At 37.5% G+C, this 24732-nt stretch overlaps 1 protein-coding gene across 1 annotated transcript in view; it reads right to left on the minus strand.

Annotated features, from left to right (window-relative positions):
- CNTNAP5 (contactin associated protein family member 5) overlaps positions 1 to 24732 on the minus strand; it is an 859701-nt gene that overhangs the window by 127336 nt on the left and 707633 nt on the right. The window contains exons 15-17 of the mRNA XM_027590999.2: positions 14351 to 14478; positions 14005 to 14175; positions 5034 to 5252 (exon numbers count right to left, since the gene is read on the minus strand). Of these exons, the coding sequence (XP_027446800.2) occupies positions 5034 to 5252; positions 14005 to 14175; positions 14351 to 14478 (518 nt within the window). The remainder of the gene's footprint in view (positions 1 to 5033; positions 5253 to 14004; positions 14176 to 14350; positions 14479 to 24732) is intronic.

Here is a 24732-nt window from a genome sequence, read left to right on the forward strand (position 1 = left end):
GAATCCTCAGTTATGTCGACAAAGCCTTGGAGAAATTGAAACAGGCTCACTAGGCTGCAGGTAGAGTCCCAGCATCCGCATGCATTGCTGGGTCTGCTTTTATCCGACCCAGATTTTCCCTGATTGTTAATGCTCAATGGCATCTTGGCTTTGGAAAAACACATAAACAACTTCTCACCTCCCTTCTGTCCCTTAGATCAGGTCCTTGAACATCCAGGGAGCACTGATTTTATTTTCCCATAATGGTCTGGATTTACTTTCTTTTTTTTATGATTATCACCCCAGCTCCACGTAAATGACACTGCCCTATTTTTTCTTTTTTTTACCGAGTTATAAATTTTGATGGCTGCCAGTGCCAGAGGAATCAGAACAACTGCTCTAACATTGGTTTTTGTGTAGTCTAAATCTCAGGGCTTCTTTCCCTGGGTTTGCTGAAGAAAATGATGTCATATGCCATACTGCACCCTCCTTTAAAAAAGACAGTATGACTTGTAATATGTTTTATCAATGGCAATCAATCAATCAAACCAAACAAGAAAACTTTACATTCTCCTTCAATTACCCATTATCAATCCAATGAAGACCAACATATGATGAAATGAGCTTCATTTAAAGCAGAAAGGGTTGCAGATAAACATTTCATAGAAGTTTCTGGAGTATTGGGTGGCAGAAAACACTAAAAATGGGCTATTGGAATGGGTTAAATGCCTTCAAGTCTGAACATCTTAAAGAAGAGACAAAATTTTGCAGGAGGGGGTGATTTAATCATTCACTTTTCCAAATATAAAAATAGAACCAATGTTCTTTCAAAACACTTTCAAGTTATAAAAGTGTGATTTGGTGGAACAGTGGTGTTGGGGAAGGAAAATGCATGGGGTAAAAGCAGGTAGTTCTGCATCATTGTTTTTTGTTTGTCTGTTTCATCTTGTTTTCTGCTCTTTTTTTTCATCATAGAATTTTTTTATTGAGTGGACACTGGGTGCTCCTCTAGGTACTTGACCCATAGCAACAAAGCACAGCATTTCTGGGATTTGCCCTGCTGGCGTTATGAGGTCTCTTATCAACTTCTTAAACTCATCACAACAATTTCTTATTTTTAACTATTAATGGGGAATATCAGAAATTGCATATTCAATTTTTTTACTAAGAAAAATAATTCAAGTATACTTGATGTATGACTTACCTTTGAAAAAATAAACATTTTTGGTTAATTTATATGATGTTGAAAAGACAATAATTCCTTTACTTTTGGTTTCACCACTGATGTAATGTTAAGTAACATCCTCTATGCACTATGGCTTATGTAATAAATATGCTAAAAGGTAATTTTTCTGTTACTTTTTAATGTGAAAAGGATACATACGTCCTCCTGCGCTTTGAGACACATTATATCCTCTCAAATAGAAAACTCTACTGGCCTGCATGAGGAAAGCCATTCTCCTGAGTTACGTCACAAGGATAAATGTAAGTGACTAGTCACATATAGGTTCTCTGGCAGCTCACGTGTGTGGCTGCATTTTGCCACAGAGCACCTGTTTATGCAGTTCCAGAACACAAAGTTACTGTGTGTGCACTCTCCCTGTCTGGCTTCACCACTGACTGGGAGAAGTTTAGCATGCTTCACCTGAAAATAGGAATAATTTTACCCTACCAGCATGGAAGCAGGAGTAGCATCTTTAGGGATCTCTTCGAACTTTATGATTTATCAAGAATCATATTGTTCTCTTTCATAGTGTAGTATTTTCCCCAAGGAGCTGTAAAATGGGAGCAACTTCAGTTTGCTTTGACACAAGTAAACAGCTAAGCCAAAAACAACAACGAAAACCAACAAACAAAACACAAGCACATGAAAGACCAAAAAATTAAGAAGAAAGTAGTAAAAAAATGAGACTCGCAGGCCCATATCTTTATAAAATATCTATAATTGCAGCAAATTTGGAAAGATGCAATTCAGATTTGGGGAGAATGGGGATAAGAATGATTGTCACTCCTAACGTTAACTTGGAGGTTGTCGATCTTTGGATCCTGCGAGATCAGTTACCAGACTCTTCTTTTACATTTTGCAGATAAATACAATGGGTGCACAGGGGCTAGGTGTTTTTTAACCAATGTCTTGTGGTCTGTTTGCTCTTGACATGGGTTACACACCCACATCTCTCCATTTCACTTTCAGCAGTGGGTGCTAGTTCTTGGATTCTTCTTGCCTCATCTGCACACTGACTGGCACATTTGTGAGGAACAGAAAACCAGAGGGGTAATACTTCCAAGAGTTTCAATGATGAGACAATTACATGCTTGCAGCATACATTTCATATTCTATGTGTTATGAAGTTTCTCGTACTCTGATAAAAAAACATGTGTGACATGTGACAGTAGGATGGCATGGTTGCAAATGTCCCTAACTATCATGGTGATAAAAGTCTGAAAATAAAAATATTGATTCTGGGAATCCAGCATCCATTGACTCATATATGAACACTTCAACTTGTCACATTCCAATGACAGGGGCAGTGTGCAGAGTTACATCCTGTTCTATAAAATTCAACCTGTTTCTGGTACTCAGGAAGCACTCATGAGCACACATCAACACTAGTGATTACAATGCTGAATGATGCTGTTTTGACAGAAAGAACTTTAATGGCTAAAGGTATCCAGACAGGCATATCCAAATGAATATTTAAATACTGCTACCTTCAATCTATCCCTGGGAAGAAGTACACACCCATCAGATCTTTTCCTGCCTAGCAAATATAAATATCCAGTGTCTCTGAATTTCTGAATGATAGAGAATATAATTCTTCATTTTGGCTGCTAAAGCTAAGTAAAGGGTTTTGTTTTACATTTTTTTTTTTTTTTTTTTGGTTTTGGTTTTGGACCATTGAATGGTACAAAATGGGAATACTGGGACTTCAGGAATTTTAGCCACCTGACATGTCTAAATGGGCATATTGCTGAACACTAAACAACAGAATTCAAACCAACAGACTAAAATGACCTCCAACAGCATGTTTTTTTCTTCTTCAAGTACATTAAGACAAATTCAATAAAGCAGAGTAACATCTGAGATGGAACTTACTGGAGGGAAACATAACAGAAGCAGGTGCTCTCCCCACAGCTGACCTTGGCTCCAGCTCAAGCAGTGTATGTCCTCCAGACCCATCGACATGCTCCTACAACTCCCTGCACTTGTGATCAATTTAACTGAAATGTCTGGAGAAAAAAACCTGCCATAATACACAGCTGCGACGTTTCCCTTCTGACTTGCACAAAGTTTATCACATGTTCAGGCCATATGATAATTTCATAACGACATGAAATTTGCATGAAAGGATAAAAAATATTATTCCATCTTATATACACCTTTCTGCCAGAAAGATTCATAAATCCTGCCTGAAGATAAATTAAACTTTGGCATGGAATATAATTTATGAAAATTACAAACTACTTGAATTGATTTCACCAAAAAAGACATTAAATCTTGATGACTAGCAAACTTCTTCAGAGAAATGAAATGTGATGTTTAAGTAGAGTTAAAACAGCAATATAAATTTTCAAAAATATTTTAAGAGTAAATCATATCACTCATGAAGGTTATTAATTAAGTAAATGCCTTATAATCATAAAAATGCTTTTAATCACTTATAGTTTCTGCTAGATGGGTAAAACATGACAGATGAAGAAAGAAATATGATTCCTCTTGAGAAGACAAAATATAACATATTCTGTTACTTTTTTTTTCTTTTAGCTGGTATGCTTTTAGGACTGCTTTTGTCAGAGTTAAAAGTTGCACAAAATCAATTTAAAGAAAATTTGTAAGAAACCCCCATTGATTACTTATGGCATTTCATTACTAGTAGTAAAGCTCTGTAGTGAGAGTTGGCTAAATAAATAAATAAGGAGAGAAAATTGAATCTGGGTTGACTGGAAAATTTTGGACCTTACTTATATCACTATTCTAAACATCTGAACTTCAAGTTTTATATAAGAACAGCTTCTTAGCTTTGAGAATATTACAATGGCCCTAATATTTACAGCTATAATTTGTACCTTAAGGATTTACAAGCCCTGCTCAACCTACTTGCAAAAAATCCTTTCTAATTTATAGCTATGAGGCTGACCTTTCCTACCTTAGACTTATGTGGCTAAATTCTCTTCCTCTCTATTGCTGTTTCTCCATCTCTCTTTTTACACACACACACAGGCACACACAGCTCTTTGAAAAGTATTGTCATTGCACAATTTATCTTTCAATTCCCATCATCCAACAAGGCCCCTGACTTGTTTTCAGTGCTTCGTAACTATTTATGGAATGAATGAATGGACTCAGTAAGTGATATTTGAAACTTTCTGGTCCCCACTATAAGCACTGACAGTCAGTTCAGAACAACTTGTCTAAAGGGCTGATTCTGAGTCTCAGGAGGAACTTCCTAATGAAGGGATGTGAGCCCGGGGAACCAGGCCCGCTTTTTTGTGCAAATGTAAGGAAGCTGCTCAAATGATACGATTTCAGGGAGCATCAAAGAAGCCTGTGGAAAACAGTAGTGCCTTCTCCCACCATATGACTGGTGACACATCCCTTTGAAATTCTGTAACGTATTTTATTGTACAGTTATCAATAATTATCAGGAATCAGGTATCACTAGGAAGGGTGTGATGTGTGGCTCACTGACTTAGAGGCAACACCTACTAAGGTGTAAATAGCTGATATATTATTTTTCTACAGGTAGATTTTGGCTATAAGAATGAAAAATAATAAGGGTCTTTGGACATCTGAAGATAATATGTACAGGGAGAAAAGAGACAAAGAGTCTGAGACCACCTCAGAATTTCTAAGAGGTGGCATAATCTCTTAGTGCTACGGCTAATGAAGCTAGAATGGAAGAATTTGTAAAATGAAATCTATAGTTATAAATGCTTTATGACATATTTTAACCATCCCTCAGGTCTGAAACAAAATCGTAATTTTCCCTGGGCCTGGCCACACAGAAGTGTTGTAGGGTGTTAGTACAGAGGGGACTCAAAATGTCCCTTACCTACAAACAACTGGCTGTTCAGCTGCAATCGGAAATGGCCTTCCTCCGAAGTCTCCCTGGTCATCCTTGGGAGGCTGTCCACCTGGAGTGAAGTCTCCTTGAGGTTCCTCTCAGCCCGGACGTAATGCCATTGGTTGTCATTCAGAAGAGAAGGAGAGTGAACTATGAGCTCTACGGGGCCATTCCCAACATCAATGGCAAAAGTGATCTCAGATGGAGCTGAAACCAAAAAGGGAAATGGGTAGGAAGATGAGGGGAGGTGTCAGTCAGTGCATTGAGATCACAGGCGCACCCTGAATGAATGGTATAAATAACTACAAGTCAATACAAGGTGAGGAGGTCTTCATTTGAAATCTCTGCATATTAAAATTACCAATTAGTTGTGAAAATTACTAGATACTAAGTCCCAAACTCTTTTTTTGGTCCAGTTGATACTCATTGTGAGAATTCAGGAAATAGGATAGGGGCCAGGGCCATAGATGCCAATCTGATAAACATGAATCAGTGCAAAGCTCTGGGGTTTCTGGGTCTATTCTGGCTTCAAGTGTGTTTTCATGGATATCTGTAGATACTAGATTAGTGAGGCTGCTACATTCCTGCAGGGAGAGGATTCATACCCTTGAAAGTCCAGGGTTCTCCTCTATGTTATTTCATTAATTCATGTGATTATAATCATTCACGCTATTCTTATGACTTTTTTTTTCTCTATTTCAAGGAGACTCAGAAAGTTTAAGTGTTTGTCTCAAGGACATATCACTGCAAGTAGTGGTGCCTGGGATCAAACATAAGCCCCCTTCCCCCTTCCATGACTCTTTCTACCTTTCTATAAAAATCTGCATATCACACATTCCAGGGGTCCGCCAGTCAGGAGTAATAATACCAATGACAATGATGATGATAGTGGTAGTGGTGTGGGCAGTGGTGGTGTTGGTGGTGATGATGGTGGTGGTGGTGATGATGATGATGGTGGTGATGGTGGTGATGATGGTGGTGGTGGTGACATACCAATTGAGGGACAGAGAGAAAGAGAGAGAAGTAGCAGGAACACAATAGGTATAATGAATTCTGCTGAGTGGTATACTAAATACTGACCAAAGATTCTGTCATTTTAATTCTCAAAATAACCCTATGAGAAGGGCATCATTTTTATTCCCATTTTATGGGTGAGAGAACTTAAGTTCAGAGAAGTATAATTTTCTCAGTTTCTCAGACAAGACAAAGAATCTGACTCCAAAAGTAGAATTCTTCATTTTTCTCTATCGAGTATGTCTTTTTGTATCTTCCATTATTACATAAGAGTTTTTCTTAAATCTGAAGGACGTGGAGAGGCAAATTATAAATTGATGTTGATGAGAAAACAGTGCCCTTTCAGTCACTGGAGCCTTCCTATGACAGATTTTCCCTTCCTTCTCGGCACCTTGGGCAGCCCCCTCTCTTTTACACCTAAAATAGGACATGGGTATTTATTTGACAAAGTCATCAACTGAATTGTCAGTAATACCAAAGGTCAAATAGTACCCTGGACCACTCCCTCCTCAGCCTTCAAACCCAAACAGAAAACCAGCCTTTGTATAAGAAGCCCGCAGTAGGGGGGATTTCAAGTAACTAAGAGCTTGAATTGTTTTGCATTCTGGTCAAGGTGAGCCCTGACCTAAATTAAGAGAGGCAGGAAAGTAGAGGCCTGAAAATGGGATTTGAAAGCATGGACCCTGGAGCCACGTTTTTGATCTTGTCACCACTCAATTTTCTCATTTGTAAAATGGGAATAAACATGGTGCCTAACTGTCAGGTTGTTTATGACTTAATCCTGATGAAGTTCATAGACCCATGCCTGGCACATAAGATGTACTCAAAGTGATAGCTATTGTCTATTACTATAGCGGCACAGCTGTGACCAACTCAGCCACATGGCTTTGGCTCACAAACCCACGCATTAAAGGAGACAGAACTGAGGCAAACAAATTGGGTTCAACAATTAAAAGATTAAATAAGATGAAGTTGGCCCTTTGAGCCATTTCCTGTTCCTTATTCAGGCCACAAGTGCCACCTTGCAGCTCTGCACTTCTTGAGATCAAATAAACATTAACTGCGAGATAACTGGGACCTCAATTTATTTCTCTCTACAAAACAAGGGTAAAGATTGGTGAGAATTGGAGAGGAAAAACATTAAAGATTTTGCTAAAAGCCTTCCTGCAAATCTGGTCTTGCGGATATTATGTGCTACATGGACAGCACATCTTTATGGGGCTCTGGCTCTACTGCTGCATCTACCCGCCACCCCCTGTCACACCCTCCTTGGTAGGGTTCCTGTACAGGCTTATCCCTGCTCCAACATTTATCCCCCTGTTGCACAATGATCTTTTTATGGTCTGTCTCCCCAACTAGTCTGCAAATTCTGGATGAAAAATTCACTTTTTGGACAGCTGGCACCATGGCTTGTACATAGGAAGCTCTCATTCAACCAAAGGCTCATTCATTAAAACGTGACACCATGGGGCGCCTGGGTGGCTCAGTCGGTTAAGCGACTGCCTTCGGCTCAGGTCGTGATCCTGGAGTCCCGGGATCGAGTCCCGCATCGGGCTCCCTGCTCAGCAGGGAGTCGGCTTCTCCCTCTGACCCTCTTCCCTCTCGTGCTCTCTGTCTCTCATTCTCTCTCTCTCAGATAAATAAATAAAATCTTAAAAAAAAAAAAAACGTTACACCACACATACTAAATACAAGTTTGTAATTTTCTTTAGATTTTTTTTTGTTTTGTTTATTCCAAGACATTAACTTCCTTGAAAAATATTTTAATTAATTATTGATTTAATTATTTTTAATTTTATTAATTTATTAAATTAATTAATTAAATTATTAATTTATTTATTTTTAATTTTGATAATTAAATATTTTTAATTATTACTATTTAATTTTATTTAGGTTACTATTAAAGACATACTTTGTTCAGCCCATTCCTCCTAGAACTGGGGGACAGTCAGTAAAATGCAGTAATCAGAGCTAATGTTTATTGAGTGCTTACCACAAACCAGGCACTCTGCAAAGCATTTTTCATGAATGAACTCCTTAATATTTTAAGCCTCACTATAATCTTATGAGACAGGGAACATACTGCAGCTGAGAGAACTGAGATGACAAGTTCCTCTAACCCAGATGGAGCAGAATCAAGATTTAAATCCAGGTGATGTGCCTCTGGAGCTCATTTTTAACCCACTCTTCCTATCCAAAAAATATTCTTCCCCCAAACCTATGCAGTGCCCCTGGGGGGGTCAAAGCTAGTGTATATAATAGAGGTGCCTGGAAACAAGTGAACAATAATAACATAAGTAAATAAGTGATACTTCCAACATGGCCTAGTGACTCTGAGGATGGGGACCTGACACAAACCAAAGTCTGCTCTCCTTTGCTGGAGGGATGGTGAATTACCCAATGGCCCTGGAGGGGAAAACCAGGAGCCCGGTGTCAGCCCTTAGCTCCAGCATGAATTAACCCCTGGCCTTTCTTTCTCCCACCTGTCTGACAAATATCTTCCCTCATCACTACTCCCTTGTGGTTCAAGACAAAAGTATAGAGTCACTTAGCCCTTCAGTAGGTTTTTACCAATCCAGGTCTTGTGTTAGACCCTGAGAATGCACAGATGAATGAAACCCAATGAGCTCACAGTGTACTTTCAAGATTGACAAAGAAGGAACGTGCTAAGTGGAGGAAAGTGCTGTAAGTTCAAGAGAATGTCTACTAAGTTATTTTAGAAGATGAGAGGCTTTCTGAGTAGAGGCTCCTATATAATGCTCTCCCTTCCTAGAAGCTCATGTCTATGTCCTCCACCCTGACCCCATGTTGGGCATGAGACAGATCGCAGGGACCATTTATGGACAAAGAAGAAGTCACTTAGCCTCTCTGATCTTCTGTGCATACATCTATAAAAAGGGAAATATGAACTACATGACACATCATTAAATATTTCTGGAGATAAGGCAACTCTTAGAAAAAAGGACATATACTTTGCATAAAATTTCGAGGACTTCCTGAATGTCTTACATTTCAAATCACAGAGAAAAATAATTCTATTTTCTCTGAATCCTAACATTCTTGGGTTTTGAGGCAGTCTTGCAAAACAGAATAGGGAGTTGCACTAAGGAAGAAAGAGGTAGATTGATCCTGGATCCTGACTCTTACTAGCTGTGTAACTCTCGGTCTGTTACTAAGTCTCCTGAGGGTCACCTTCCTCATCTATACATTGGACTAGGAGTTGAACAATGAAAATCATAGTGCAGTATCTTGATGATCATCAATAGGATTGTTTGAAAAAAATGAATAATAAATGAAAAGCATGTAATACACTGTCTAATCAGAGTAGACACTAAACAATTTAGTTTTAGTGTTACATTTTATATTATATAAATGTATAAATTTAATTATTAGTAGTATTAACTTTACCATCTCTGAGGATCTGAGGATTATTTGGTAATTTTTTTTTTTGGTACTTTCTTGATATGATACCGCTGAGCATCACAACTCAAGTCTCTCTCTTTTTCCCCCATATACATATGTATATCATATAACAAATACATATACAGATATATATGAAATATGCATTTCTCATTCACTTCTTCCATGGGCTTGAAAACTAGCAAAATACACCACTCCAGAATATGCTACTTTAAAATCAGGGCGATTTTGAGCTGAAGGCAATTGAGAAGAAGCAGAGGCATAGAAAGCTCCCTGCTCTCCCCGTTTGTTAAAGCAGGACATAAATTTACAAAGATGACTCTCCTCCCTTCTCTACCAGAAGGACAAAAGTTAATTGCCTGGAGACAACTTCATTTTTTTAAGATTTTATTTATTTATTTGAGAGGAAGAGAGAAAGAGAGAGAGAGCATAAGCAGAGGAAGTGGCAGAAGGAGAGGGAGAAGCAGACTGCCCACTGAGCGGGGAACCAGATATGGGGCTTGCTCCCAGGACCTGGGGATCATGACCTGAGCTGAAGGCAAATGTTTAACTGACTGAGCCACCCAGGCACCCCTTGAGACAACTTTAGACCCTAACGGTCTAGAGATGTCATCAGAGGGATCTGCATAACAAACTTTACTAACTAGACTTTATCACTACTCTTGGAAACCTAAAACTGCCTTCCTTTGTCTATTATTTCTCCATAAATTTATTCTCTGTTGAACATGCTATATAATAAGCTATAGTTCTAAGCCACCTCTTTGAGTTACTTATGTTTCTCAGTGCATCTCCCATGTACATACAACGTGTGCATGTTAGTAAACTTCTGTTTAGTTTTTCTCTTGTTACTCTGTATTTTATTACAGGGGTCTCAGCCAAGAACTGAGAAGTTAAGAGGGACATTATTTTTCTTCCTTTACAGAATTTAGAGAGAGTTAGACACCCCCCCCCCGCACTCCACCCCTATCCAGGTGTAAAGGTGGGCCCTGGCAAAACTACTGCAGTCTTTACTTCCATGGCCAGAGGCATTGGTCAGAGGTGTTCGGGTGTTGCACATCAGGAGTTTCACCCATCAGCTGAAATGCAGCTCTCCCTTGAAGGAGAGCTTGCTTTAGACTGAAGAAAGTATTCAGAAGTCAGTGCAGGGAGAGAAATAAATTGAATCCAGATAACACTATGAAACTGATGAATCCAACCAGAAATAAAGTGTCTCATCAATTCTGGACTTAGTCACATGTCCCAGTACAGGTGAATCCCCATCCTTGTGCCCACCAGTTCAAATCAAATTTTATTTAATTGTAGCCAAATACATCTGATTGGCATATGGGTATCATAAACCCCATTTTGCAAAAGTAAGCATGAAGGGGGTGAAGAACATGCTCAGGATTAAACTTAGAGTGATGGAAATTTGAATCCACCTGGGGTTCTAAGTAATAGGCTCTTTCTACTACACCACACTGACTCTCAAAAGACATTCCCCTCTGCTCCTCCTCACCCACTCCAAAATATGTTTCCAACCTCACAGCCATTGTGAGATCATTGTCAAAATATCTCATTTTTTCCCTCAGTCTCATTTGAAACAGTTCCACTAAAACCTGACACTGTGAAATGTCTTGTTTCTCATAGAATATGGACTAATCTCAAGGCTACATAACTCACACATTTTAGTTGGAAGTGACCCAGAAGGAAATGGATTGAAAATTTCATGAAGACTTCTTGTTCCCTGTTGAACAATATGGATATATCAACTTTGGAAGCTTCTGTTCAGATAGTTATACAGAAATACTCCTTAGAGATGGAAGAGAAATCTATTCTGTTTAAAGACCATTCCCTTTATAAGCAGCTGATCTGTAGAAGTATCTTGTTATGAACCCCTTAGGCTGAAAATTTTATCTATAGAAAAGGCATAGGATGAGTGTACCTGTTAATAAGAAATGAAAGATCCCTTTCAATTTGTTTTTTTCTTTTAAATAATAATAGTAAAATACAATATTTTGAAAAATATGAAGTCTTGTACTTTAAAATTTTTATATAAAATCTTCTTGTTTTAAAAAATATATGTCCTTCAACCTGGTGAAAAAGTGTATGGCAAAAAATTATATCAATGGATTTTTAAATTTTCATCAGATTAAATACCATCTGCATTTAAAACATTTTTGTATAACCCAAAGGACAAAATACAGTACCAGAAAGTACAAACAAATCGGACATTGAAATGTAATTAACACTAAATCATTGCTCATTACCTTGTGATAATATGCCATGACATTTGCTGCTGCTTTAATGAATCAAAAGGCCTTAGGGCTTGATTTTTATTAAATTTACATTGAGGTTATTATATCCATATTATGCAATGGTTGGCACTCAACCCCACCTTTTCAGAGCCTGGCTAAGTTAGATAGGAGAGATCTTATTTCACACTAAAGCCACAAGAGCTTCCTCCCATTAATAGTCTAAGTCGTCAGAGTAAAAGGAGGTTAAACCTACCAATTAAAGAGATCTCTTTCCTTGTATGTATTGTTCTATAACTGCAAAAGAAACACTTAGCTGTTTGGTGATTTGCAGGGGGCTGGTGCAAACACCTCAGTCATCTCCGTCAGCTAGCACTTTTGTTTCTTTCTCTGGAGCTCTCAAATTTCCAAGCTCCTGTTGCCAAGACGTTACTTAATGTTTTTAAGGGTATTTCATGAAGTTGCATCACTATCACAGTATGGGTCAATTGCCTTCATCAAACTATGGAAAACATCTGTGTAGACACAGATAAATGAGACATCTAATGACAAGCCCAAGTCATCATGGTCATGGGCATAACAAGGGCAAGTTGGTGGGAGCAGTCCATCCGTGTATAAGAAATAAGGGGGGGGCAGTGAGTGCAGAAAATCAGAAAGCCAGCAAAAGCAACTCAAAGTAGATGCTTTTATTATTGCCAAGCACCAGAAATTCTAAACAGTATCAGTGAAAAAACATTCCTCCACCAAAAAAAGCCTTTTGTTGGTCTAAGTTCTAACAAATGCTGATGTCAGTATGAATTTTTAATAATGTATATGTAAGCCTCAAGCACATTTTATTGCTTACCACTTAATAAATATTATATTCAAGAGGGAAGTTAATGCAGACAACTTCAGATACACCTTTGGCTCCTGAACATGCAGACTCAAATATATGGGCTTAGTTTTAAGAGTAAGAATTCAGCTTCTGATTTCTCATTTTTACAATTACTGCACTATCCTTGTTTAACTCAAATCTACTGTTGAAACACATGAATACACATTATCACAGGGCTTGTGGACACAGATTGCACCCAAAGAGAACTCACACAACTGCAAAACTTTAGCAGTTATATAAGATTTTACCAAACAGAATAGTAACCTGTGATGAAATTTCTGATGAAAATATTTTAGGGAATTTTTTGTATTGATTGCAGAGATATTTAAAAGTTGCTAAAATTGATCCTGAAGAAATCACATGGAAAGAATCACAATTTCTGGAATTTATTATAAAATAAAATATTTTTATGAATATCTACCAAATTTATCTTTATGTTTAAAACCTTTCCTAAAATTTACATGTCTGTTGTTTAATGTGAAAAAAATTATTTTAAATTTAAAATTAGTAAAACTATCCTTTGATCGATATAAGATAGATGGGCAAATCTGATTATACTCTGTTTTGAACATACATATGTGAAGACAATTGATTTTGATGAATTCATCCACAAATATGCAGAAGTAAAGTTGAAGGAAAAGAAATTTTAATATGACTATTACTGGAACAAACCAATATACGGTATGTTTTTGTCCCTTTTATTTAGGAAAAAAAAAGGACTAATGTAATTAGGAACCATCATGTCTTTTCTTTTTTGTACTGGAATTTTTTTATTGGTATTATTGCATGTAGGTGTTCAATATGAGGACATTTTGCCATTTACATTTCCATTATTCTTCATTTAACTTTATAATCATTACTGAATAGAACTTGTATATAGGAGATGGGATGTTAGACAATGATCCATATCCGGGCGTGAAATTCTTTAGCTACACTGCTGCTTATAGTGAAGTAGTTGAAAGACAATGGAAATTCTGTAATCACACACTCCTAATGGTGGGAAATAAATCAGGAAGTTACTTTCAGAGCAAAAGTACAACAAAAAGTAGATCCTAAATATGAATAGAATGCATAATAATAATACATTAAGCTTTCCATGGAGATTGAAGTGAAAAAGTTCTGGGGTGTGGAAGCTTAAAAGTCAAAGGTAAGCAGTACCCGCGGACAGATAAAGCACACTGTAATAGATATCTATTGAGAATTTGAAGAATGCACCATTTTGAAGGGAGAACGATTAAATACAGATAAGCAATAAGAAAACAAAAAGCATTAGAAGGAACTAGAAATTATCATGACTAATTTTACAGGTTTCCAGAGGCATTAATAGTTGATAGTATCAACATGTACTAGTTGTTTGTGGCAAAGATAAGACTCGGACTTCCGTTGACATTATGTTAAATTCATAAGTGAGGGCACTTACAGCTAATTTCAAGTCGGATGAAGTCTTTCATGCCAAGGTTTTCTAGGAAAACTCCCGATAGAGCCGTGGTTTTAAAAAAGAAGGAAATATCAGCACTGAACTCCGCATGGAAAGTAGGAAAGTGGAGGTAAGAGGCTTCTGTATAAAATGACACCGCATTCCAGAAGTACCCTGCAAATGAAAAAACCCTTAAGCATGGTTCATTGTTTTAGAATGGGATGTAGAAAATCACTGGGCATGTGAATAATTTTCAAGACTGAAGGACATTGCAGGGAAAAGGAATAGGGAATAAACATCTTGTGCTTATGTAATGAAGAGAGAAAGCTTCTTTCGATTTAGTACTCACGGTCTCCATAGCAACGCAAGGGACCAATTCTCCAAGCAGCTTCTGAGTTTGATCTGTTGGTATCAGTGATAACTATCTGAGTGACAGGCAAGTGGTCTTTGAAGGAAAGAAAGCCAGTATCATTTGTCCTGCAAAACATAAATTTAAGAAAAGAGAGAGAAAATGTGGGTAACATAGGGGCTCTTTTACCAAGACTCCTCTTTTCAAAGGTGATTTGGGTGGTTGCAGCAGCAGGGTGTGAGGCCAGGGAGGGGAACCAGAAGGCTTTTCATCTCATAAGCATATGCAAAAAACTGGAATGCCAATTACAAAACCCTTGGCCACCTTCCAAAAACCAGTGGAATTTACATTTTCCCTGTCTTTCCGGAAACACAGGTAATTTACAGAGCTTGCTATTGCTTGTTGTAGCTGACGCATCCCACCTGCCCAATGCCTTGTTGATGTAACATTAAACATCAGCTCTCTTTCCACAGAGATTGGCTATCTCAGTAACTAACTTGAAAAGGGCACCACAAATCTCACTTGAAATCACTCCCAGTACTTGTTCCAGCCACTTGCCTACAGGTTTTAATCAGCTTGGGATGTTTCTTATCACATTTTAACTCTAGGTAAAACAAGTCTTTAGAGTTACCTGTTTGTTGCTTTTCATTTTGCTCTATATTTTAAAGATCTTGGGAGTTAATGACTGTCTTTGTTAATTATGCAAATAGATAACTAGTCACCCTTTGGCAAAAAAAAATTAAAAATAAATAGGGTGAAGCTATTGTTTTTCCCTTTTTTAAAGCTGTGTTTTCGGACTCATGGTAAGGAATATCATTCAACTGAGAGAAGAAAAGTGTAGAGAAGAAACCTGTATTGAATGAATAACTATTCTGAGCCAGAAATATACTAGGGGATAAGGATATTTTTCCCACACAACACTCTTGTGCAGTGGGTATTATTATTTTCATTCACAGATGAGGAAACTGAGTCTAAGATAGATATCAGATATTTTGTCTAAGCTCACAGGGCACAAGAGGCAGGGCCTTGATCACATACATGGTATCTACCCCATGTCTAAATTTAACAAGCATGCCAAAAATAGCCATGTCTAAACTTAACAAATATAAATATATTTGTATGCTTTGAAGAAGCCTCTATATTATGTGCTAACATTTCTTTCTGACATGATAATTTGAAACTCATGACTAATAAAAGACTGAAATTTCTGAAAGAAGTCCGGGGGTGGGGAATACAAAATACGTTATATTACAGCAAGTCTTGAAATAGTAACCACATTTTTTCAAAGCCTTTTTAAGTGTGCAAGGTGAACTTTGCTTTGTTTTCTTGCTCCATTTAACTCATCCAAACATCAGGTGGCCTGCTAGAAAAAATGATGGGACATTTTCATTTCCATGCTCCATCCATCAGGTGTGCTACCAACTTTAAATGATGAGCTGAACTGAGTCATATGAGGTAGTCTGAAAACTGCACAGAGTGGGACTCCCCACCCACCACAGCCTTAGTTAAGAACAGGATGGATCACCTTGCTGGTGCACGGGAATTGGCCAATATTCAGGGCAAAGTATATAATGTAGCAATTTTATAACAAGAACACAAAGGAGCAGATTCATATTGGCTCTCTCTCTGTAGTCACAAAGAAATCAATAAAACACTCAACACACACTCAAAATCAATGTTAAATTTCATCATCATTTACATACCATTTACAGCTCTGAGTTTAGAGACCAGAAAATAATATCCCAAATTCTTAACTGGGGAGGCATGGCAGGAGTAGTGTGATGTGATGCTTTAAGGACTTAGCTTCAGAAACACACATATTTGTTCTGGAATCCCAAGTCCCGAGTTCCTAGCTGTGTTAGGTTGGGCAAATCATTTTATTTCTGAGATTCCCCAGTATCCTCAATTTTAAAATGGAGATAAAGCCTATAACACAGAGTTACTGAGAGAATTAAATGAGATCATACAGTCACTTAGCATGGTGCCTGATCTATGGTAAATGCTCAAAAATGGTAGTGGCAACACTCATTTTAGTTCTTATCTTTGTCCCTAAAACCTCTGTGGTCTTAGGCAAGTCAATCCATCTTTTTATGCATCCAGTTATAATTCTATAATTCTATATTGGAGATCTCATACTACAAAGAACATTGTAGAAAATTAAATGTTAATGTTTGGCCTCCAACTCATGAGATTTGGAGAAAAACATATCAATTCATCTTGGTTATAAATAAATAAAATAGTCACCTGCACACATACCTTTCAGGTCAAGTAACCAAAAAGGTAAAGAAATGCACTATCCATTTTCTGTTATTTGAGTACCTGTATTTAGAGGCCATTCAAAGGATCAGGAATAAGACTTTTGTTTCTGTTTGAAAGAACATCTATGAATGTTACAAAGACACAGAATAAAATTTGAGTCTTCATAATTCAATATCTTTTCAAGCAGAGATTTCAAAGTAAATTCCAAGTAATCAAAGTCGAATAAAGACAAACCCGTATGTAATCCTGAAGAAACTATATTGCTCTAGGATTTTGTTTCTCTCCATTTTTATTTTCAAGGTGAAAATGGTAGATTCTGTAGTCTATCAATGCTAACTACTGTCTCCCTTACCCACTATGGCATCTTGTCTGCATCAATTTGATGTCCTGTGTCAAAGCGTTGGGATATACAAATAGCCCTCGAAGAATAAAAATCTCTTCCAAGTAACAGATAAAAAAAATCATATTTAATTTGATAATGCAAGGCACAATACCAAAAATACATTTTTTTAGATACAAACTCAAATTCTTACAGGGGCCAGATGAGTAATAAAAACAAGTGAAGCCAGCTTTGGTTTGGATAACAAATGGAACCTGACATATACCTTCATTGTCAGAGGGAGAGAGATGGGGGGGAGGGAGAGAAAGAGAAAAAGAGAGAGGGAGAGAAGAAAACTGGTAGAAAATATTTTTTTTTTTTTGGCTAAAGGAAACAGTGATATTCATTAGTAACAAGTAATAATGCTTTTTATGAATGTCAAAAAAGTGGGTCACGTAAAACTTCCCAAATTTTTAATCTTGACAATGGATTTAAAATTCTAAAAAGAATAAAAAGAGTATGATGGGAACCAACACTGCACAGGCCAATAAAATGCAGGTGAGGGTTGGGGTTGTGTTCAGCTTATGGACAAACTAAGCATCAAGGATACATTACATATTTATTCATTCTCTTAAAGTCACAGTGAGAATAAAATTGGATTTAATTCAGTTTGTGAGTGACAGGTATGATTCAAACATTTCAAACATCAATGGGTAGAATATTTGGAGGGGTGGATGATGGAGTGGATTTTAGAGTACAAGATGATATACAGTGATACAAATTAGGGTGGTACGCATTTATAAGCAGGGAGTCTACAGCCATACATTTCTTTCTGCACATTAACTTGTTTTCCTTTCTCTTTTGTTTGAACTTGCTTTCTCAAGGACAAACACTTTATAGACTTTGTCTTCCTTTGGAACAACATACAAGATTTTTCCTAAGGGTACAGGGTACTTACGTACTTTATAAGTACAGAAATGGTTATGTTGTAGTGAAAAAGCTTTGCCCTTTGGACCAGACTATTATGGGTTGAATCCATGTGACTCAATACACTAGCTTATAAAATGTCAGTGAGGTCACTCTAGGCCTCAGTTTCCTTATCTCTAAAATGGGGATAATGATATCAATTTGATATTGTATAATCAAAAGAGATAATATATATAAAACTATTAACCCACTGACTAACACAAAATAGGCATTCGATAGTTACTGAAATTCCCTGTAATGTTTGAAATAAAAATGTGAAATACAAAGAATTTTTAAAGGAAAAGCAAGAAAGGGAGCCTCACTGTTGACATGAATGAGCAGAGACCAGTCGCAGATGCCGGGCAGAGACTCCAACTTATGGAGGTTCCAAGGGTACAAGGCACAGACATGTGTGGTCCTCAGGAAACACACATGAGCTAATAGAAAAACACATCAGAAGCAATGTGGTCTCCTCTTCCTTTATGGGCATCTTGGGATTTTACCAGGTTCAGGATTTCAGAGCAAAACGGGCTGCTGATTTCTTTAGTGAATCATTGGGGTAAATGTGGTGAAAAGTCACATGCTGATTTTTTTTTTTCATGAACCAATCAATTTTGGTTAACTGCTGCTCTGTAAACTTCTTTTAGCAGAGTCATTTGGGTCACTGAGCCTATTAAGAGAGTTTCTTGTTTCCTTATTCTATGCTTATTTCTTTTAGTCACTTGAAAGTAAGAAACAAAACAAAACAAACAAAAAGACACATTATGCATAAGGTAGAAATTATGCAAAAAGTGAAGACCCTAGCACTCTCTGAAGCCCCTGTGTGAATCTGAGTGGATGAGTCTCAAGACCCTCTGTGCAGCCTTCCCTTGAGTGGGTGACCTGATGCCCTCCACTTCCTGTGGCTGCAAGGGAGGAATGACCTGCAAGATGCCCATAAGCAAGTCTGCAAGTCTGAGGTACTGTGTTAATGCTTGCCAGTAATTCTGCCCTGACTTTGGTTAAGGCGATTGTTTCCATTTGTCTTCCTTCTTAAGACTTCATGATAAAAAAGACCTAGGGGATTAGATTAAAGGTTGGGTGTCACTTGATTGCCAAAAAAAGCAAATGCAAGCATCGACTGCAGTAACATAGACAAGTGCACACCAGGAGGTCATATCCATTCCTCTCTGCCCTACACTGACCAGACCATGTCTGGAGACTTGTTTTCTGTTCCCAGCATAAGGAAAGTGAAGGGGAATATTTTGCAAATATTTAAACATTTTAGAAACTATAGTTCTTCAGTAAATATTTTAGAAATTTGAAACCATAGTGCTCTGCTCAAATAGATGTGAGAAAAACAAAATCAGGCCTTGGTATATGAATATAGCCAAAGGCTACCCAATATTACTTTATTATTAATGAGCCTCAAGATTTTATGAGTATAAAGTTAATCAAAAAAATGCTACCACAGATGAAGATTTTTGGAGGCATAATTTGATTAACCTGCTCTGGATATGAATGAAAGTAGCATTCAGTAGAGCCAAAAACGTTCTTCCCAGAACTGTCTGCACTTTCCCTCTTATCTCCCGCTCTTCTTCTCCCTTGCCTCCTCAACTCCCACAATCAGCCTTCTCTCCTTTCATGGCAAGGCAACTCCTCTCACAGAATTGCTAACTTCCATGGAATATGTCAGCCCCTAACTCATTCCACTCTGTGGCAGCATTTCAGTATTGCCTTCCTATCTGTTACACACACAATGAACACAGCTGCTCACTGAACACCTCCCTTGGATGTCAACAGTCACTTCTAAGTCACCTCTAAGGAATATGCCCCAACCCCCTCCACTTGTTGCTGCTCCCTTGCTTGTCTGGGTTACTCAGTTCTGTGAAGGATGAGGCCCCCTGCTCTCAGCGGCTGAAGCCATACATACACATGTCTTCCCTTCCTCTTTTTCTCACTCCTCCCACATTCTTGATCCACTGCTTCCACCAAGCTCACCTGCTTTATGTCACTCCATCCAGCTGCCTTAGCCTCACCCTCCTGGCCTCACTTCTATTTTGAGGGAGCTCCAGGGTCTCTGCCTGGTCCTTGGCAATGGCTACCTACACTGGCTTCCTGCTGCCAATCTCACTACTGTCTTCCTACTCTGCTTCTCCTCCATAAGACTCCCAGTTTCATACTCTGTTGCTTAAATGTGAACCATGATTCATATTGTATTGCTTAAAACCTTGTTAAGATAAGAGGTCTCTGTCTCTTCTAGGTATGGTCCAAATTCCAAAATGTTTAACATAGTAGAGTGGACAATAAAATGCTTATTAAAACCACAGTTGCCTTTTACAGAGAGGTCTTTCAAAAAAATAAATGATGCAGGGGTTAGATGTATTCCTCGAGTTTAGGGCTGCTATTCTTAGAACCTACTGCTGGTTCTGTGGCTCAGCTGAATGCCTCCCTCCTATCACTGAATGTGAGCGTGGGAGGTGCCTCTTGCCTTTCCTTGGCCGTATGAGCGTAAAAATAGATTTTTACACATGATCTCATTTTATCCCCTGAACATCCCTGTGGCAATGTAATCAGCTCCTGCTTTGTGCAGGAGAGGCAACAGAATTTGATAGAAGTGACTAACCTTCCCAGGGTGCATCATCTGCAAATGGAGGGGCCAGGATTTGAACAGCACACCTTTGCTGTAACTGTGGTGCTCCTCTGGTCTCCTGGTCTCACTCCTACAGAAAGCAGCTCTCGCATATGGGGACGCTGGTCCTTCCCACAGTTGGTCTACATCTTCCCCAGGCAGTGCTGGAATAACAGCACCAGCCCTGAGTCCTTGAGCTGCCCTCACGGGTCTTGGGCTGACCATACCCGTTCCATTCATACAGGCTTTCTTCACACAAGATACAATTCAATTGACTAGGTTTCAGTTTACTAATTTGCAATCATTTTCCAGTGCTGCATTCTCTGAGATTACACCTGGGTCACCTTGACAGGAGTTCTGGGAGCCCACAAACTCTTTGGTTACACATTTACAAGCAATCTCTTGGTTTATTTCTACTGTGAGCAGACCCATCCATTACATGGCGATTTTCACTAGCGAACTTTTGGAGAACAGCCCTGTTTTTGTTCTTTCCTCATTTCATCTAGAATTAAATGGCTGAATGATAGCTTTGTTCTGTCTGGCTATTTAATTCTATTTATTTTATGATGTAGATGTATGTATTTTTTTCTTAGAAATTAGTTTAACTTCTATAAATCAATGTTGCCCCTTACCTTTTATTTAAGATACTGTAAAAATAGGGAAACTAATAAACATGATGACTAACAGATTTTTGAGAACCAAATTCATGGCACATCTACTTGATGCACAAATTACTGCTAACTCAGCCAGTCCTTCCCAAATCCCCAGAGATATTCTTTTTCTTTCTTCTTTTTTTTTTTTTTTTTTTTTAATAAAAAGGAACCTGAAGGCCAGAGAGGCAAAACGATTTAGGCTGTATAGTTAATAATTGACAAATCCAGGATTTGATCATCTCATTACATAATAATATGTTACTTAGAGATAAATTACATTTTACATCCAGAAAATGAGTGTTGCCAGAAAAAGTAGCTACAATTGTGTGCATTCTAAGTGTATTATGTGTATCAGTTCATGATATTTTCACTGAAAATCTATAAGGCAGATTTGCAAGGGAGATAGAACTATTTTCTCCTCTTACTCTTCCTCTCTTCCTCCTTCTTTTTCTTAATAGTGAAGACTCTGCACTTTGAAAAACAAGTGCAGAGATGCTAGGATTTATCTGTAGTTAGCCAAGAGTGTCCCCCTGGACCTCCGAAGTGGTGCCAGACATGGCAAAAATGACACCGGGGGTCTATCCGTGCTGTTTGAGCTTGGCTAAAGGTTCCAGCAAGTTCTGAGCAAAAAGAGGTTATAACTGATGTCTTTCTATGTGGTCCTGTTTTGACTCCAGTGAGTTCTGCACATTCCTCCTCAGGTAGAGAGGATCATTTACCCCACAGAGTCAGGGCATACAGTTCTGAACTGATCCCTTTGTGGTCTATGTAATACCCTAAGTCCCTTCGGCAATTTGGCCACATCCATCAAAACAGAAAAATGGATAATTTAACAGTTTTAAGCTGGAGATCTATGCAATAGAAATAATAATTTCCAAAGTGGAAAAAGGTATAAATCAAGACTCAAAAATGTTCATTGCAGCTTTTTTTCTAAGAATGAAAAATCATTTACAAGGAAAATGTTTATCATAAAGGAATGGTAAAATAAGTTATGATACATCCATAGTGTGGATACTTTGCAGCCATTAAAATGGACAGGATACACTCATTTTCATGCTTGTTTAACAATGCCACATAAAAGCTCTCCAAGACATTATTTTATGCGAAAAAAGTAAGTTGTGGAATAATATGCTTAACATGATCTCACATTTAGTAAATGTGGCATATGTATAGGATGATATTTATATGTGGAAATGCCCTACATGCCCAACTATTATCTCTAGGTGTCATATTTTACATATGAGGTACAAGTAAGGAATCCAAGCGGTGATGGGGAAGGAGATTCTACTTTCTTACTTAAATATTTCTGAAATATTTTAATTTTTATAGTAAGTATATAATAGAATTTATTTATTTTATGAAAATGAACTCCTAAAGTTAAAAAAAAAGCAAGAGAAATATTCCTCTTATGCTTTGTTAAATATAGAAACCTAAATTTGGTATCAGAACTGACAATTGTGAGCAAACTTGCAAGTAGATAAAAGAGGGAAGAAGCTCATGTAATTTGGATCTGAGAAAGAACTACTTTAGGTGAGTAATGCCATACACTTAGTGATAAGTAGGCAAATTAAAATAGAAGCCAAAGACTCATTGCATTTTTAAGTATAATTATAATATGTTGTTATACAATAATAGTACAAATCAAAATGTTATATAAAATGTACTATGTAAATGCACATTCTTAGTCTTTTTTTTATTATTATGTTCAATTAGCCAACATATAGTACCTCATTAGTTTTTGATGTAATTGTTCAACAATTCATTAGTTGCGTATAATACCCAGTGCTCATCACAACATGTGCCCTCCTTAATACCCATCACCTGGCTACCCCATCCCCTCACCCCCTACTTTCTGTAACCCTTAGTTTGTTACCAGAGTCCACAGTCTCTCATGGTTTGTCTCCCTCTCTGATTTCTTCCCATTCAGTTTCCCCTCCCTTCCCTGTGGTCGTCTGCACAAATGAGTCTCTAAAGGCAAGGGAAACAAAAGCAAAAATGAACTTTTGGGACTTCATCAAGATAAAAAAAAGAAGATAGCAGGAGGGGAAGAATGAAGGGGAGTAAGTCAGAGGGGGTGACGAACCATTAGAGATGATGGACTCTGAAAAACAAACTGAGGGTTCTAGAGGGGTGGGGGTGGGGGATGGGTTAGCCTGATGATGGGTATTAAAGAGGGCACATTCTGCGTGGAGCACTGGGTGTTATGCACAAACAATGAATCATGGAACACTACATCAAAATCTAATGATGTAATGTATGGTGATTAACATAACAATAAAAAATTAAAAAAAAAACTTCCCCACAGCAAAGGAAACAGTCAACAAAACTAAGAGGCAATGCACAGAATGGGAGAAGATATTCGCAAATGATATTACAGATAAAGGGCTGGTATCCAAAATCTATAAAAAAACTCATCAAACTCAACACTCAAAAAACAAACAATCTGGTCAAGAAATGGGCAGAAGACATGGACAGACACTTCTCCAAAGAAGACATACAAATGGCTAACAGACACATGAAAAAATGTTCAACATCACGAGCAAACTCTTAATCTTGATATTGACTTCAAGTTCTATTTCGGATACTCAGAATTTTGCAATTACCTAAGTAATGTGACACCACAGACAATTTAGACATAGTATATTTGTAAAACTTGACAGAGAACTAATGCAATAGAAGTCTCAGTCTACATCTTTGTTTCTTAGAAACATTAAAAGGAGTATTTTATAGCTTTGTTTTGTTTTCTAGATGGTGGCATCACTGAATTGAAACAAACAAACAAAAAACAATCCTAAATGTTGTCTTTGGTAAAATTTTTACTCCATGTAGAATTTTTTTACTGCATCTAGAGTATTTTCAACTATTTTACTCCATCTAGAATTCTATTAAATAATGATATGATATATTGGTTTTGAATTATCAACCTCTGATAAAAGTTCTTTTTCCCCAATTTTGTATTGTTCTTTCTTTTCTTGTGTATGTGATGCCTTCTATTCTCTCCAATCTGATACACCACAAAACATTCTGTCTAAAAACAATTGGGAATGTACTCATGGGATACTTAGTGTAAACAAACCAAAATCAAGTTGCCCCAGGACATACATTTTAAGTAAAAACGTAATGAATGAAACAGCAGACTATAACTAGAAAGTGAAGGGCATATTTGGCCAAGGAGAGAGGATCTGGAGAAAGGAAACCCTATGTATTCATTATCTCATTCATTCTCTCAGCAGTTAATGCATGAAGGACCTGCCATGTGCCTGCCATGCATACTTCTCTCTAACACAAGCTGCAGGCCTTGATTATATTGCTGGATGCATGTAGAAATTCAGTGAGAGGAAAAATCCAGATAAAGCTTTCATCCTTTCTGCCTGCTAGGAAAAAACCACTTCTAAAACTCAATAGGCAGTGGAATAGCTCATAAACAGGTTCATAAATAATAAAATTCAATCAGAAGAGATAATAAATAAATAAATACATACATACATACATACATACATAAATAAATACATAAAGAAATAATAAATAAATAAGAGGTAGTGCCTTAGTGTATTCTGAGGTGATCCTTTTCTTT

Source organism: Zalophus californianus, chromosome 3 (genome assembly GCF_009762305.2).
Source record: "Zalophus californianus isolate mZalCal1 chromosome 3, mZalCal1.pri.v2, whole genome shotgun sequence".
Lineage (NCBI taxonomy): Eukaryota > Metazoa > Chordata > Mammalia > Carnivora > Otariidae > Zalophus > Zalophus californianus.